The sequence below is a fragment of the Falco rusticolus genome, chromosome 13, assembly GCF_015220075.1.
Source record: "Falco rusticolus isolate bFalRus1 chromosome 13, bFalRus1.pri, whole genome shotgun sequence".
NCBI lineage: Eukaryota > Metazoa > Chordata > Aves > Falconiformes > Falconidae > Falco > Falco rusticolus.
In genome coordinates, this window is record NC_051199.1 from 30,015,280 (window position 1) to 30,032,609 (window position 17,330).

The window sequence follows — 17,330 nt, forward strand, 5'->3', positions numbered from 1 at the left end:
ACCTGTGTAGAAACAAGTGTAAAACACTTAATCAGTTTCCTTGATGCTGCAAGAACAGAGACCTTCACATATTTTTTACCAAAACAGTCAAACAGATTTCGTTTGTCCTAGAACAAGGCTGACGAGAAAAGATAAATACTTGGGTACATGTACTACAGCTTCTGTTTGGCACCATGGCACAGAGGCAGATGTAAGCAGATTCATGCTGACTTCAGATGCATTGGCTTTCCTCAAAGAAAATTGAACAATTTGACAAAATTAGCATGTCTGATAAAAATATCAATGCTGTGGAAAGTCCAAAATCTCAGGAAAAAAAACCCAAAACATTTTGGTTGAAAATTCCTAATGAGTTCCAGGCATAAATGACAATCTCATATGAAGGTTCATGTGAGGTCCATTGCCAGGCATAGTCCGTTTCCTCATAGGCTTCCTTGCACGCTACAAGCATAACCCAGCATCATTTATTTATGTGGATTATGCTGGTTTTCTCTCATTTCACTCTATACTTTGAAGCCAGTCATCTTCTGATCTTTTAAATCAGCACCAGACAATATGTAAACCAGCAGCGAGAAAGTATTAGACTTTGCTTAGGCAGATTTATTTATGACCAACACAACGGCCTGAGCATTTGCCTGTAAGAAAGCAGCAATGGGTTGTGAGTCTGGCCAAACCTATGCAGAGTGCCATCAGGAGTGACTTTGCTCTGCCTTTGGTATAGCTATACTTTAGATAGGGTGGTTTTTTTGCGGAAGATGTGTAGCAACTCTTACCAACCACCAATGACTACCGAGGCATCGTGTTTCAGATGAACAGGAGTATTTCTGCAAAAGAACATGGGGTTATGTGACATTCTTAAGGAGCTTGTTTCTTGAAACAATACCGATTCTTTGCTCATTTGGAACATAGAGATGGAGCCACAGATGTGTAACACAATCAGAACTATCATAAACCTGAGTGACAGCTGAATAATTTTGTGTCTCACCCAAAGCATCTAAAGTCAGCTCCTGTTTGCCATGCACAGATAGAATTTTGTGGCTGCATCGCAAACAGCCACGTTAATGCAATTACTTATGTGCTGCATGTTCAACTAACTGTTCTCTGAGGGATTAACGCTGACAAGAACCAGAGACAAGGAGTGCCAAGTTCATTTGGACGGTAGTGGGAAAAATTTAGGTGCTGGACAAAAATCGGCAATGATAGTACATGCAGAGTTGTTGGTAGATAATAGTGTTTAAGAGGCAGAGAGGGGAGTGAAAAGCTACAGGGCTTCTCCTGGCACTGTTTGGAAGATGCATTTATAATCACAGACTGGTTTGTGTCAACAGGGCCCTTAAAGCCCACCTAGCTCCAGCCCCCTGCCCCGGGCAGGGCCACCTCCCCCCAGCCCAGGTTGCCCAGAGCCCCGTCCAGCCTGGCCTTGAGCCCTGCCAGGGTTTTCTTCCAAAGCTCTGAAATTTTAACTTTGTGCATGCAGTGATGTACTAGAATTTCCTGTGGCTTAGAGGGTTCATGTTTCATTTCTAATCCTAACTGCATAAGGATGTAATTAGCATTAATTAAAGCATCTCTGAAAATACACCTGTAAAGTTTAGCAGTTCAAGAGCTATTAGAGAGCCAGGTAACCACGTGTTAAAGCATCTACTAACCCTCCCTAACGCAAACGTTCAGTAGCAATGTGCCATCAGTCAAATTTATCGCAGTTATAAACACCCCATAGCGCAAAACATAAGGAGCTGAAGTACCGGTGGGCTTGATCGAGAAAGGAAGGGAAAAACCGCTCCCCCCAAGGTGCGCTTGTCGGCAGGGCGTCATCCGCCAGGTTTGCGGAGGGACCGCAACTGCCCCCGACGGCAAGGGCCGCTGTTCGGTGGGTGCGGGGCTGCCTGTACCGCCGGCCGCGGCCTCACCGCACAGCCCGGCGGGCCGGCCGTGCCCGGTGCGGGGGGCGCGGGGCGAGACCGGCCGTGCCGGGGTCGCCCGTGCCGGCAGCCCCCTCGAGGGCGGCCCTGCCGGCCGCGGGGGCACGGGCGGGCTGGCAGTCCCTCGGGAGCCGCCGGCCCGCGCCCGCCCCCCCCCCCCGGCGCGGCGGCGCCTCCCGGGAGGAGGAGCCGGCGGCGGGTCTCTCCCCGCCCGGCCCGGCGCTGCCCCGAGGTAGCGGCCCCACCGAGGACTGCGGCCGCCAGCGCGGCCGGGCGGGAGCCGCCGCTGCGGAGGTGGCGCAGGTAGGGGGGGCCGGGGGCGGGACGGTGGGGGCGGCCGGCGGCCCGGCCTGGGAGAAGGGGCGCAGGGCCGCTCTCGGTCCCGTGCCGGCGCCGCCGCACGGCGGCTCTGCCCGCGGGCTTTGAAATTCGTTAATTTTGCATGGAATAATTACTGGCAAGAAAGGAGCTGACGTGTTCCTCTTGGAGGATAAATTGCTAGCAGATTTATAAACACGCCGCATAGCCGGGGTCGTGATGCCACGACAGCCAAATGCGCCAGTTCCCATGTTTGCTTCCCTCGGAGATTACACTTTACCTGTAAGCAGCAGTTCATGGGGCGCATGGCACTCGGACGAGGAAGCTGTGAGGCTGGTTCTTTAAAATGACAAACATTCTGGATGTTGCACAGGGCTAAGTACTGAGAGGGAAGCCAAGAGTTTGGGGTCTGTTTTGTGGGTTGGTTTTTTTTCCAAGTTACAAAATTCTTGTTCTTACTGCTCTTGTTGAGCAACTCAGCACAGATGCCACTGTAAACGCTTGTGTGTTTGGTTTTCCTTGTAGGACTCCGTTCGCTTTTGCTGCAAAGGATGGTTGCGTAGCATTTTCCTGCAGGATGAAGGCAGCAGGCAGAGGCACACCGTGGTGGCTGGGGACCCTCCTCACTGTCTGCCTGGCTGCCCTCCCCAGCAGCAGTGCCTGTCCCAGGCTCTGCGCCTGCTACGTCCCCACCGAGGCGCACTGCACGTTCCGGTACTTCACAGCCGTCCCACTGCACATCCCTCCAAACGTCGAGCGCATCAACCTGGGGTATGTTTAACATCAAGATTTTAAATATTCTGACCAGTTACCTTTCAATACTTTGCAAAGCAGTATTTAAGAGCTTCTGGATTTAGGGCTAAAAATTACCCAAAGCAATAAATAAATCACAAGAGCTTAATGTTCTGCAGCATTCAGGATCGGTTGCAATCACAGCTAGCAAAGACCACCAACGCTAAGTGGAAATTTTGGGGATATATCACAGAGCACGTAAGAACTTCATAATGTTGTGAACTTAAATTAATTCTTTTATATTATCCCAACATTTTGCATCTGTAACATGGAACTCAGAAGGAATCTGAAATAGGGAGAATTTTTTCTGGGAAAAGATAGTTCAGAGCTCAGTGGGCTAGAAAATTAGTATGTGCATTAAAATCTTCAGAGACTTTGCTGTGACGTTAGAATGACATACAATGCTGGTATCTATGCTGGTATCTATGTATTTTATGCATTTATGTTCATACGAAATAGCCCTTGTCTGAATATCTCAGGCTCCAAAATGGTTCTGTTCTGTGAGCGGTTAAAAGGAACAGGGAGCAGATTATACCCAGGCTCACCTGGCTGGTTAACATAGTTTCCAGCAAGTGTCCTGTCACATAATCAAATGAGACCAGTCAGCAATATCTGACTCATATGTGTGTTGCTTTTGATATGCGTAACTTTTGCATCATCCATATGTGTATGCAGAAAATATAAAAGGAAGTTTTCATTGGAGTCTTCCCCTTGTCTGCCTTTTGATTCCAGGCAGCATATCCAGATCCCAGCTCCTGACTCCTGTCTGCCCTTTCCTTCTGTTTTGTCAGTGTTGTCCAGAAGTGCTGTATATGAAGTCTTACAATTCAGTATCAGTACTTTTAGAGGACTGTGGGTTAACTTGAGGTGTAGGGCATGTGCTTGAAATACATTAATTACTACTATGAAAAGGCTGTCTATCTGACTGGTGAATTAACCCAACTTATTTGTCACCATGGGGCACGGAAGGTGTGACTGTAGCATGAGAAGAGTCCCTGCGTTAGCTAATCAGGTCATGCAAGTGTGATAGTAGTTATGAAGTCAAAGGCATTGCTGCATAGGTACTCAGCAATTGCAAGGCTTACACAACACCTAATTCTGGGGTAGCGCAGCATCACTACTGTCCGTAGTCACACTGGCTGGACTTAGATGTGACCAATAGTCAAACCTCTTCTAGCAGAGTAGCTCACACTTAAAGGGTGTTCTGTTTCATTTTTGGTTTCCCTGTTTAAATCCAGCCTTGACTGTCCACACTGTATGCATGTACGTGGAAATCTGTGGAGGCTGAGGCTCTGTCTGAGCTAATTAACTAGCAGTGTGCACCATTGAACCTCTGTGGAGTGGAAATAAAACTCAAGACGTACCACTGAGATGGGCAGACAGCACAGTCCAGCCAAGGGCCAGGGTGGGATGGCAAGGCACTCTGCAGAACCCACCTGCGCCATGGCCTAGGCACCAGCCATTGCCATTCAGGGCCCAGGAGAGAGGTCACACCCCAGTACCCCTGGTTCTACCTGATTCTCAGGGGACAGCACAGGAAGCTTGCTCTTGCTTACGGTCCTCTCTGTGATACTGCAGCACTGGGAAAGCCCTCAACTGAAAGAAGGAGGCTTCAACCGTATCGCCAAGCTCTGCCAGCACAAGAGCTCCTTGCTCTTCTTCAAAGCTGAGCATTCTTGCCTGCACAGTTTTGCAGTTGTTTTCCCAATCCACTGTGAATATAGTCTCAAAAAGCTGCCCTGGAAAAGTTACCAAATTTTGTGCTAAAGTGAAGGAATGACTTAAAATTTCATTGTGGCAACCAGAAGTGCTACCTACCTTTATATATTTCCACAGAGTTCTTCTTTTATTTTGGTTTTGCTTGTTTGTTTTAAAACTTGTGAAGTCCCCTGACTTAAACCCAGGTCCTTTGTTACAGTTACAACAGCTTGCTTAAACTGACAGAAACTGACTTCTCTGGCCTGGAGAAACTGGAGTTACTGATGCTGCATAGCAATGAGATAAATACAATCCCTGAAAAGGTGTTCAGGGATCTATATTCATTACAGGTAAGAAGTAAGTGACCTAATCTTAGTTTTTGTTACAACTTTTAAACTACCTGTAGTAATACTAATAAATGGAAGCAGACCCGTGGTCCGTAGCATTTTGGTTTCATGTTTCTTATTGTATCCACGTGACAGACAACAGCCTTCAGGATCCAGTATCCTAACGGGAAATGTCTTTCCTTCCCAGGTGGGCATTCATTCAGGTACAGTTTAAAGAGTCTGACAAACATACTGGTAGACATTCTGTGAGGAATATCTTAATGGGCAACTGCAGCTGAAACTCCTGTTAAATTTCCATCTAGAGCTGTTATTAACTGCTGTTAAAATGTTGTAGCTGTGATAAACTAAGAACATGAGAGGCCTGAATTGTTCAGACAGAAAACACAGTACTGGCTCAGTTGCTGGTTTTAGAGGATCAGGGGCAAGGGTGAGAGGGGAAGTCAGAAGCCAGGTGAGCTTTGGAGCATACAGACCTTCAGGTTTCAATAACTCTCATGAAGGGTTGTTCCGTGCCTGAAAGCTTGCTCGGTAACTCCTTGCAACTGACTTAATAAAACAAGCTTCATGGGAGTCATATAAGCTTTTCATCCCTTATTGGCAAGCAAGATGGCAACACAATTATAGAAAGTTTTAATGGAATTGTATTTGGCAAATAAACTTGCGTGTTATTGTGATTTTGTACTCTTCCTCATTAATTTTCAAAATACAGAATTCTTGACTGTAACAGTATAATTCCAACAGGAAAAGTAACAACAAAAAGGATGTCTTGGGTACCATATTGAATACTTCAGCAATACAGCAGGTTTGTTCATCTCATAGCTACGAATTTCACTTTTAACCTGTCAGCAACAAAATGACACCTGAGACTTGGGTTTGGCAAGTACACATCTCACATAACATAAATCCTGAAACTGGAAACGCACTTGTCAGTCCTGTTGGTTAAACATCTAACAAAATAGGCTGTTGCATGCATTTTTATACTCATAACACTGGCTAGAACAAAAGCCACTACCACAGTTTATGGTCAAATTCTGCTTACCCTTTTCGTAAGTGTGGTTTCATTGGGATTTTCTGGAATGAGAAATAAGCGTTGCTTTATTTTGTGTTTTTTAAACACTGCATTTTGTAAATGTGACTGTAGAAGTGTCACCCTGATGGACTGTTGTGTTGAAACAAGAAAGCATCCTTGTAGTCCTGAAACTAACATCACATTTAAAAATAATTCCTCCAAGTTTTTTTCCAATCACTCGCACTACTGGTCTGGTGAAGCACTTTCACTTCACAGAGGTAACCATCAATCAAAATTTGTTAGGAGTCTCATAACGATATAACATGGGCTAATATTATACATCTGTTACTTTTTCATCAACAGGTTTTAAAAATGAGTTATAACAAGGTCAGAGTACTTCAGCAAGATGTTTTCTATGGTCTAAAGAGCTTGGTGCGGTTGCATATGGACCACAATAAAATTGAATTTGTAAATCCCAACGTTTTCTACGGACTCACATCACTGAGGCTGGTCCACTTGGAAGGCAATTTACTCAAGCAGCTTCATCCAGATACATTTGTCACCTTGCACTATAGCCAAATATTTAAAATATCCTTCATGAAGCATGTATATTTGTCTGACAATGTGCTGGCATCGCTACCAGAAGAAATGTTTTCCTACATGTCTGAGCTAGAGAGTGTTTACCTTCATGGAAACCCATGGTCCTGTGATTGCAATCTACAGTGGCTTGCAGAATGGGCAAAAGAGAGGCCAGGTGAGCTGAAGGCCTTGTTTATGCTTTTTAATCATGTCATAGCATCTTATTCTTTCTCATAAAGGTAATTGTGCTTTATTCATCCATTTATTCTCCCAGAAAAGGCTGGAAGACAGGATTTTTGTAGGTGCATGTGATCAGGATAAACAGATTAATACCACTCCGTTTCCCAGATTAAATGAATCTAGTGGCCTTAACCCATTCCCAAGTGCAACTTCCCTTAATGGAAGGTTTTCCTCGGTCTGTCCAAAGATTCTGTGCACCAGGAGAATCCACAGGGAATTAAGAAAGCTCATTTTTATGTAATTGGCAAGAGTGAAGGCCACGTTGTACTTGATTCTTCAAAAAAGAAATAAGGAGCAGGACTCAATGACTTTTTCTGTTGCTGCCCTGAGTGGAGGTTGGACACAGTAGTGTAGTGTTACTCCCTAAACTGCTAGAGCTTGTCTCTCTCAGAAAAAAGCTACAGCCACGTACTGCAACAGAGCCCCCCCTGCATGGTGTAAAAGCACAGGGACCAAAGAGCACTGTACTGAGCTGCAACAGCAACAGTCCTTATGAATTTTCTCTGATGCAACTGCTTAGGTTTTCGCAAGTTACTGTAGGTTTTCACAGGTTGCTTTAAGATAAAATTTTTAAATATTTTAATATTCAAAGTAACGACTTGCTGGTAGCTAAGTCTTTTTTTTTCTTTTTTCTTTTTTTTTATAATAAAAATTGTATCACAAAAGCTTACTGCATTTCTCTTCCCTTCAGATCTTATAAAGTGCAAAAAAGACAGAAGCTCCGGTGCTCAGCAATGCCCAGTTTGTGCTAGTCCCAAAAATCAAAAAGGGAAAAGCTTAGCGGATGTTCCTTCTGCATCTTTAAGCTGTGCTAAACCAGCCATACATGACTCCCTGAAATTTAAAAACCTTACAGTGCCAGATGATGGGGATTTCAGTTCCGTATCTCCCAGGGACTTCTTAGCTCCTATAGGATCCATGGTTTTGAACATGACTGACCAAGCCGGAAATCGAGGTAACTTGGTTTGCGATATCCAGAAACCTAAAGAAATGTCTCCAATCTCATTTGACAAAGATGGCGACAGTACAGCACTCAAAACATCATTCTCAGCATTTCTTGTGTGTGGCATTGATTATGAACACATTCAGCAGCTATGGAGCATACTGGCACTGTACAGTAATTCTCCCTTAAAACTGGAAAGGAATGTCCTAGTGACTAACGTGCCTTTTATTAGTTACAAATATAAACAAATCTACTCTGAAAAAGATGAACTTTTTACTAATATAGAGACTGAACTGAGAGCTGAACCATCCTGGTTAATGCAAAGCAAAGTGGCATTACAGCTAGACAGGACAGCAACCACACTTAACACATTGCACATCCAATACTTTACGGATGCTCAGATTATTTTGCCTGCTGCTGACAAAAAAGAGGTGAGAAATAACTGGACCATCATCTCCAGGGACAACAAAACACAAACAGAGCACACTGTTTTAGTTGGGGGGACCGTAGAACTAGAGTGCCAAGCAATTGGAGAACCAGCTCCTGCAATCGAGTGGATATTGGCTGATGGGAGCAAAGTTAGAGCTCCTTATATCAGCGAGGATGGAAGAATCATAGTAGTTAAAACTGGAACATTCACATTACGGACAGCTGATACTTTTGACACTGGGCTTTATCACTGCATAGGCACAAATTACAACGATGCAGATACCCTCACGTTTAGGATTACTGTGGTTGATCCTTACGTGGAACACAACAGCATAAATGGAGCCCAACTTTCTACATTTGTTGGCGAAACACTCTACCTTCCCTGTACATCCACTGCTGTTCCAGATGCTGCCATTAGTTGGGTGTTACCTGAGCATGCAATTCTTCACCATTCTGTAAGAAACAAACATATTTTTGACAATGGTACCTTGAGAATACAAGGGGTAACAGAGCGAGACAGTGGCTACTTCAGATGTGTCGCAGCCAACCAGTATGGTGTTGATCTTTTAGTTTTCCAAGTGCTGGTTAGAAAAGATGAAACCATTCTAAAGAAAAAGCATGTGGCTGCGGGAGAATGGGAGGAGGGCGATGGCTCTGGCAATGCAATGCTGGTCTCTGCCACAGCACAGAAACATCCTTTAGCTACTCTGGCTACCTTGACAGCTAATCAGGAATCTTCTGCCTCAGCAGCCAGAAATTGGGTCACACAGAGTGCACATAAAAGGAATAGCTATGGGAAAATCACTTACAGGCACTACAGGGACAAATTAAGCAGACGGTTTAGAGGACAGAGAAGACAGTTTGTTTCCTCAGCCAGGAGAGTCGATCCACAGCGCTGGGCAGCCTTTTTGGAAAAAGCAAAGAGGAACTCAACTTTGATAGAAAAACGAGGACAAGTTGCAATGAAACCACGTATTCAAGCCCGTACATTCTCAGAAGTACCTGGGGATGAGGAGGAAACATCGGGTGATCTCCCAGCTCCAGAAGAAGAATTCATGATGCCAGTAACAGAGACAGCCACTGTATCTATGCCAGGGAGAGCAACAGAAAGCATGGTAACTGCAGAACCTGAGATGACTGCGACTAAAACTCCTGCTAGGAAAGCCTCTCTCCTGGTTGCTGAGGTAGTAACTCCCTTACCCTCTCCTTTTTCACAGTCTGTGTCATCTGACAGCAGGCAGCCACAAACATACCTAAAACCTACAATTACAAACTCATGGGAAGGATCTGATTTAAGTCAGATACCAGCAAATGGTATAAAACAATCAAATGGAGCAAGCAGAACATCTACAGTCTTCCCTGCTGGGCAAAGGTTTGTATATTCTGGGGAAGGTAATAACCAGCATTTAACATCTGTACCTACAACACCCATGACAGATGTTACAGACACCAGCAAGTCTGTAACTTCCCAAAATGCAGACGACAGGTTACATGTTTTTACTGAGTCTATTGATAAGAGTTCAACCAAAACAGACCAAGTGTTTGTAGTGACAGTCAGCGAACCAAGTCTTGAATTTGGTCACATTTATTTTCAGAGTACTCAGAAACGAGTAACTCCTAAGCCACCATTGGCCTCAACTATCATGACTCACCCACAAATTCAGATTTTCCAAGATGTTACAACTCATGTGCCCCAGGCCCAGCAGCAATTTGGAAAACAAAGGAAAATTTCTGGTAGGAGACGAATTGTTAGGCCAGGACGTATTCCAAGTATGAAAGAACAAAGGTACAGTTTTGGGAGGCCAGGATCTGTCAGAGGAAGTACAGCTGTGGCTGCAGATGTTCAACTGAATATGAAATATGTATCAAATTTTTCAGCCTTAAATAATTCAGGCAGCTCCATCAGCCCATTTAGCCCAGAAGCACCTCCGTCCTCTCCCTTGACCATGAATATGCCACTGGAGTATCCAGCAGGTGCTCGTCAAAACACAGCATTTCTCAGTGAACAGGAAAATGAACCTAGTGCAACGCAAAAAGCTACCACAGCAGTCATGCCTTTTATTACAAAGGGCATGCAAGATACTACTCAATGGAAACTGGAGAGCAGTGCTCAATTTCAGGCAAATACCGATCAAGTCCAATCTTTTAGCATCAGACCACCACCACCAGCAATCCGCACAGCTCACGTCGCTACAGAAATTACACATACTATAAGCAGTAAGATACTGTCTACCCTTGAATCAGTCTCACCCAGCATTAAGCCTAGAACCTCACCAAAAAATTCCCAAGGAGGAAAAATTACTTGGGAATGTCTCTTTGGAAATGGTGCACAAAAAGAGGTTCTGAAGGAGCTACCAGAGCAACAGCCAGATACGTGTCCATCGACGGGGGTATCAACCATGCTTCCTAAAACTGCAGCAGTATTATCCACATCTAAGATGTCTCCTTTGCACTTTTTGCCTGTTTCAACAGGTGGGAATCACAGCAGCAGTTTCTCATCTTTAAGCAAACCCATCCGTTATGGCAATGGTAAGTCAGAAGAACATCTTCCCACTACAAAACTGCGTTCTTCCTCTAATCCTGCAACGAGTGCAACCAAAGAAATGGATATAACAGGTTTGAAGCCAAAAGTTACACCTATTATTACTCCTCGACCTGACACCAAAATCACCAAAAGTAAAAAATCCAGAGTGGAAAGAAAGAGAGGTCAGCGGAGGAAGAGGCCTCCTAAAACATCTGCTTCACAAAGCGTGACTGCAGGCCACGGTACTGCAGCAATTCCCTCTGTGAATACAGCCATGCCTGTCGTGGCAACAGGTAAATCATTAACTATGCCTACAAGTCTTCTGCCTGCAAAACCTCTCTCTGAGAGCATTAGCACAGTCTCAGTGACAGAAATGCCAGCTCTGCACATCCTGAACACACCAGGCACACCTCAGGACATCCCTACAGCAGGCACGCAGGCATCAGCAACCCCTGTCACATGGAGAAGCATCCAGTCAGCCACGCTACCCCCCAACAGTCGTATTGCTCAGAGCCCTGCTGTGCCGATCCAAACCACACCACAGCTTTCAAAGCCTTTCAACGCTACAGGTGTGCAACCTGCCACAGTCTGTGCAACGCCTGGGTCAGAACCTGCTCAGCGCATCAAAGCCACTGCAACGGCAGGTGAAAAATCACACCAGAAAATGGAAAATAAATTTATCCAAGAAAACCATGTAGCACAACCCGCATTCCCAGCAAGAACAGAGTCAAGTGTTCCTGCTGCCACCAGAGTCATCACTCTTCCAAGCACTCAGCATCCCACCCCTCTGCCAGCCCCAACAGCAGTTGTGCCACCTGCACATACTGCAAGAACCAACACGCCTCCCTGGCGGGAGATCAAATTCTGGCAGAAGCCATCTGCTAAAGTCACGAAGAAAGGCGACATGTTAACTGTCAATACACTGACCGTACTGAAGGCATCACAGGTTGTGACTCCATATGCTCTTCTGTTGGGAAGGGACAAGGACAGGTCTGCCAAAGGCTGGTCTGAAAAGAGACAAGATCAAGAAACTGCCACCACCAATCCTATAGCCTTGGGCCCATTAAGCAGAAATACTTTTGCAAAGCCCAGAGTAATTGGAGGAAAATTAGCTGCTTTTACCGTGCTAGCTAATTCAGATGCTTTTATTCCTTGCGAAGCTACTGGTAAACCCCCTCCAACAATACAGTGGACCAAAATACTGTCAGGTAAGCTTGATAAAACTCTCTAGGATCTGCCTTCCGTTGTAGTCTTGTAATTTGGCAGATGTTCTGTGTGACAAACTCAAGTATTGTTTCATTTAAGAGTACTGTAAAATATCAGTGAAAAGATGAACTTGGAAACAGTGAAAAAGAAAGATATCCCAGCACACTTGCTGGAGTGTCTTAATTACAAAACGGTTCTTTAGGGAAATAAAAAAAAAAAGAAATAAATCATCTATATTTAACCATAATTCTGGGCTTATTGTGAGAATATTTCAGTGTTTATTTATTCAATGTTACCTGCTATTTCAGAACAGTGAGACAAAGTGAAAAGAGAAATCTGTCTGTGGTAACAAACCAACCATCAAATCAAGTTAAAGCTGTGCCAAAACATTCCTGAATATGCACAACTATGCCGAAGTACTTTTGGATATGCAAAGCCCCATCTGCTTTATCCAAACTTTGTCTCTACTGAGGACTAAGTTTTGTTTCTGCTTTAAAGCTTTCTCACTGTATATGTAAAATACTATTATTTCTCCCCTTCTTACCTGTTGTCTTGGTTATTTGGGTACAGTAGACCAGGACAGGAAAATTGTTTTCAGGGACCAAAGATAAAGAAGAGATTCTGATGTGCTGCACTGTTGTCCCCTTGCTTCCCTAGGGACTGATGCTCTGGAAAGCCGAGGTGATGGCAGATGGACAGTGTTTGCCAATGGCACGCTCGCCATCACTCGGGTGGACCTGGAGGACCGTGGGCAGTACCTGTGCACTGCGGCCAACCCACATGGTGTGGCACGGCTCCTGGTCACCTTATCGGTAGTGGCCTACCCGCCCCGCTTCACTGGTGGCAGGTTGCAGCTCCTCACCGCTCACTCCGGAAAGCCCATGGCAGTGAAGTGCAAGGCTGAGGGCAGGCCTCCTCCCACCATCTCATGGGTTCTAGCAAATAAAACGCACATCTCCAACTCTTTCACAGGACATAACAAAGTTCACGTGGAACCGGATGGCACTTTAATTATCAAGGAAGTCACTGTTTATGACAGGGGCATCTACACATGCATAGCTAAAAACCCAGCAGGCACTGACACACTGGTTGTAAAACTGCAGGTCATCGCGGCACCTCCCACCATTCTGGAAAAGAAGAGACAACTTGTCGAGGGAATGATGGGGGAAAATCTGAAATTCCCATGCACCGTGAAAGGGAATCCTCAGCCCACTGTCCACTGGGTCCTCTTCGATGGCACGGTGGTGAAACCTCTGCAGTTCATAAACGCAAAGCTGTTCCTGTTCTCCAATGGCACCCTCCACCTCAGCAACATCGCCCCATCTGACAGCGGCAATTACGAGTGCATAGCCACAAGCTCGACTGGCTCGGAAAGGAGGGTGGTGAGCCTCATGGTGGAACACAGAGATACACTTCCAAAAATAGCTACCACTTCTCAAGAAATGACTCAGTTGAATTTTGGGGACAAGTTGCTTCTGAACTGCACCGCAACTGGAGAGCCAAAGCCCAGGATCATCTGGAGGTTACCCTCCAAGGCAGTTGTTGATCAGTGGCACAGGTAAGAGTCTCTTCCCCCCACCCCACCCCCACCTCTGAAACTTCAAACACTGTCATCTGGTGCTCATCTAACAGCCTGCTATATCACTGAAACAATACTTTGTAAACTAAATTAACTTTTAAACATTTAACAGCAGTGAAACATCTGTGATGATGGCTTGTTATTAAATGTCTAGTAACAGACCATATTAATTGTTATAAGTGGGCGAGGTCTCACCAAAATGAATACAAGTCCTATTTGAATTAAGGAAACCAATGTTAATCATGCATTGGCTGAATTTTGTCATTTTATAGGCAGAAAAGTTATTTACAAGAGATTTTCAAAGTAGGACTGGGGAGGAAGAGGCTTCTGTACTCTCTGCTAAGTCTACCTTTGAGGCCCCCCCCCCCCCCCACAGTCACGCTTCATCTTCACTTTGGGAGAGGCAGCACCAGACCAGAGCTGGGATGAGGAGGGAGATCCAGGTCTGTGCCCTGCTGCAGGAAAGGCAGCCAGAGAGCAACCACTCAGTGCCAAGTATTGTTCTGGACAACACGCAGCAGTGCTGCTAGCTGCCCCAGCTGGGCACAAGCGTTGCGGGTTATCTGCAAGGAGAAGCATGAGGGAGAGGAGTGCAGGCTGGTGGGATGAGGGATGTAAAGTTCAACAGGCTGGCTTGTTCACAGAACAGTGTTCAGCGAGGCAGAGGTGGCATTGTGCAGCTTTGCGTGCCCACGTGGTGTCAGCAAACACACATATCTAGGTAACAACAAAAGAGGCAACTGCATCAGGCTATAACCCATCGGGTGGGTGGGTGATGCGGACACAGTGCCTTTGGAGGGAATGCCTGTATCATATCATGCTGTTAATACTGTCAGTCACCTCCAGTGCTCAGTATTCACCTCCAGCATTTTGTTCCATAATTCTTTTCCTCATTCTTCCCCCGCAACAGAATGGGAAGTCGAATTCATGTCTACCCCAATGGATCCTTGGTTATTGAGGCAGTTACTGAAAAGGATGCAGGTGACTATTTGTGTGTTGCAAGAAACAAAATTGGGGATGATCTGATACTGATGAAAGTCAGCATCACAATGAAACCAGCCAAGATTGACCAGAAACAGTATTTCAAGAAGCTGGTGCCATATGGAAAAGATTTCAGAGTGGACTGCAAGGCCTCTGGGTCACCCACACCAGAAATATCCTGGAGTTTGCCAGACGGGACAGTGATCAATAATGCCATGCTGGCAGACGACAGTGGACACAGGTCTCGCAGATACGTCCTCTTTGACAATGGAACTCTGTATCTCAACAAAGTTGGAGTGACAGAAGGGGGGGATTATACCTGCTACGCTCAAAACACACTGGGAAGAGATGAGATGAAGATACACCTCATGGTCATTGTGGCAGCCCCTCAGATAAAGCACAATTACAAGACATACATTAGAGTGAAAGCTGGAGATACGGCATTACTGGACTGTGAAGCTGTGGGAGAACCCAAGGCAAAAATATTCTGGTTACTACCTTCCAGCGACATGATCTTGTCATCAACGGGCAGACACTTCCTGCACGCCAACGGTTCCCTATCCATCAGTCAGGTCAAACTGTTAGATACTGGGGAGTATATGTGCGTGGCTCGCAATCCCGGAGGGGACGATACAAAATTGTATGAAGTGGATGTTGTTGCTAAGCCACCTATCATAAATGGTTTATATGTGAACAAAACAATTATGAAAGTGACAGCAGTGAGGCATTCAAAGAAACAAATTGACTGTAGGGCAGAAGGTACACCTCCCCTGCAGATCATGTGGATCATGCCTGACAATATTTTCCTAACAGCTCCATACTATGGGAGCAGGATTGTAGTACACAAAAATGGGACACTGGAGATTCGGAACTTAAGGCCTTCTGACACAGCAGATTTTATCTGCGTGGCACGTAATGATGCAGGAGAGAGTATGTTGGTGGTGCAGCTGGAGGTACTAGAAATGCTAAGGCGACCGATGTTTAAAAATCCATTCAACGAAAAAATAATAGCAAAACCTGGGAAAGCCACCATGTTGAATTGTTCTGTGGATGGAAACCCTCCACCTGACATAAGCTGGATGTTGCCAAACGGCACATGGTTTTCCACTGGCATCAAGACTTCCCAGTTTCTCACAGGAAGCAATGGTACTCTCACCATCTACAATCCTGATAGAGACAAAGCAGGAAAGTACCGCTGTGCTGCCCGGAACAAAGTCGGCTACATTGAAAAGCTGATCATCTTGGAGGTTGGCCAGAAGCCCAGTATTCTCACTCGCCCAGTGGGGCCAGTGAAGGGCATTAGCGGAGAGCCGCTATCACTTCACTGCCTGTCTGATGGCAGTCCCAAACCAAACACAGCGTGGACCCTGCCAGGCGGCAACATGCTGGATCGACCGCAGATCAACAAGAAATACATACTGCTGGAGAACGGCACTTTGGTTATACGAGAAGCCACCATTCATGACAGAGGAAATTACATGTGTAAGGCCCACAATAATGCCGGAGAATCCTCTGTAACTGTCCCTGTCGTTATTGTAGCCTATCCTCCAAGGATTACAAACAGACCGCCGCAGACCATACACACGATGCCTGGAGCAGCGGTTCAGCTCCACTGCAGAGCACTGGGGATACCAAAACCAGAAATTACCTGGGAATTACCTGACCACTCAGTACTCCCCACAGGTCACCAAGGCCGTGCATCTGGGAGCAAACTGCTTCACCCCCTGGGGACACTGCTCATCCAGAATCCCCAGCCCTCCGATTCCGGCGCGTACAAGTGCACAGCAAAGAACCATCTTGGCAGTGATTTAACAGTAACATACATTCATGTCACTTAAAGTAAGAAATACAACATGAATGAGTGTTAGCAAAGTCTACAGCTGGACCGACTCATTCCTGGCATATGTATAATCAAAGGCAGCCACAGGCATGGAAGTGCCTAAACACACTTAAGAGTGATCAATCTGCAATGACTGTAGAAAAGAGAGGAAGGACTTGGGGAAAATTAGACTTAGCATCATTACCTGGCATTGGTTCTTTCAGTGATTAAACAGATTTAAATTAAAAGAAACTCAAGGCCCTTTTGCTCTGTCAGCAAACATTGAGTACCAAACAAAATTACTTTCTGGAAATGTACCTAGAAATTTCAGTGAAGGACAGACTTTCGTATTAGTTTAATATTGTCCACCTTCTATGACTGTTGTGAACATGGATCACATTAAAGCAAGAGTATCTGAGAACCAAAGAGCAGATTTTATTGCGATGCAAATTACCTTCTTAATATGAACATTTAGTATGTTCTTTTTAATAAATACTCAATGGTGAAACAAGTAATGAAGTATGTTTAATAATATAGCTCTGTTTCGCACAGTCTTTTTTGCAGAACTTTGGGATGATACATACAGAACAACTCTGCTCTCATTTTGAAATGAGAGAGTAAGCTTTGTTTAGTGAAAGCACAAAGGCCATGTACAGAGACACTCTGGCTTGGCATAATTTTCCTATTGTCACAAAAGCATTTGTTGAAGATTTTTCACTAGAAAACAACTGCAACAATTTGCACATAAATTTAGAATTCAGATTTCTCAAATCAGCAGATAGCCCTAAGCAGCAACCTTCTGTACCTGAGGGAGAAATGCCTCCGCAATGGTAGGAAATGGTTACCTACATGTTTTATTCTCACAAATCACAGACTGGACTGGTCAAATACATCTTTAAAAGTTCAAGCCAGTAACAAAAGCTCAGTTTCTTTTCTTCCTAAGAGCA

General features: G+C 45.1%; 1 protein-coding gene across 1 annotated transcript; it reads left to right on the forward strand.

Moving 5' to 3' along the window:
- Positions 1-2,142: 2,142 nt before the first annotated feature.
- Positions 2,143-16,898, forward strand: IGSF10 (immunoglobulin superfamily member 10). Its single transcript, XM_037407166.1, has 7 exons — positions 2,143-2,222; positions 2,763-3,008; positions 4,948-5,077; positions 6,447-6,837; positions 7,594-12,006; positions 12,662-13,562; positions 14,494-16,898. The coding sequence occupies exons 2-7, from the start codon at positions 2,815-2,817 to the stop codon at positions 16,400-16,402; spliced, it is 7,938 nt and encodes a 2,645-aa protein (XP_037263063.1). The 5' UTR covers positions 2,143-2,222; positions 2,763-2,814; the 3' UTR covers positions 16,403-16,898.
- The last annotated feature ends 432 nt before the right edge of the window (positions 16,899-17,330 follow it).

Coding starts and splice junctions, on each gene's coding strand:
- IGSF10 (XM_037407166.1), top strand. CDS start 2,815: ATGAAGGCAGCAGGCAGAGGCACACCGTGGTGGCTGGGGACCCTCCTC. Junction 6,838..7,593: donor ATGGGCAAAAGAGAGGCCAG/GTGAGCTGAAGG, acceptor TCTTCCCTTCAG/ATCTTATAAAGTGCAAAAAA. Junction 12,007..12,661: donor GTGGACCAAAATACTGTCAG/GTAAGCTTGATA, acceptor TTGCTTCCCTAG/GGACTGATGCTCTGGAAAGC.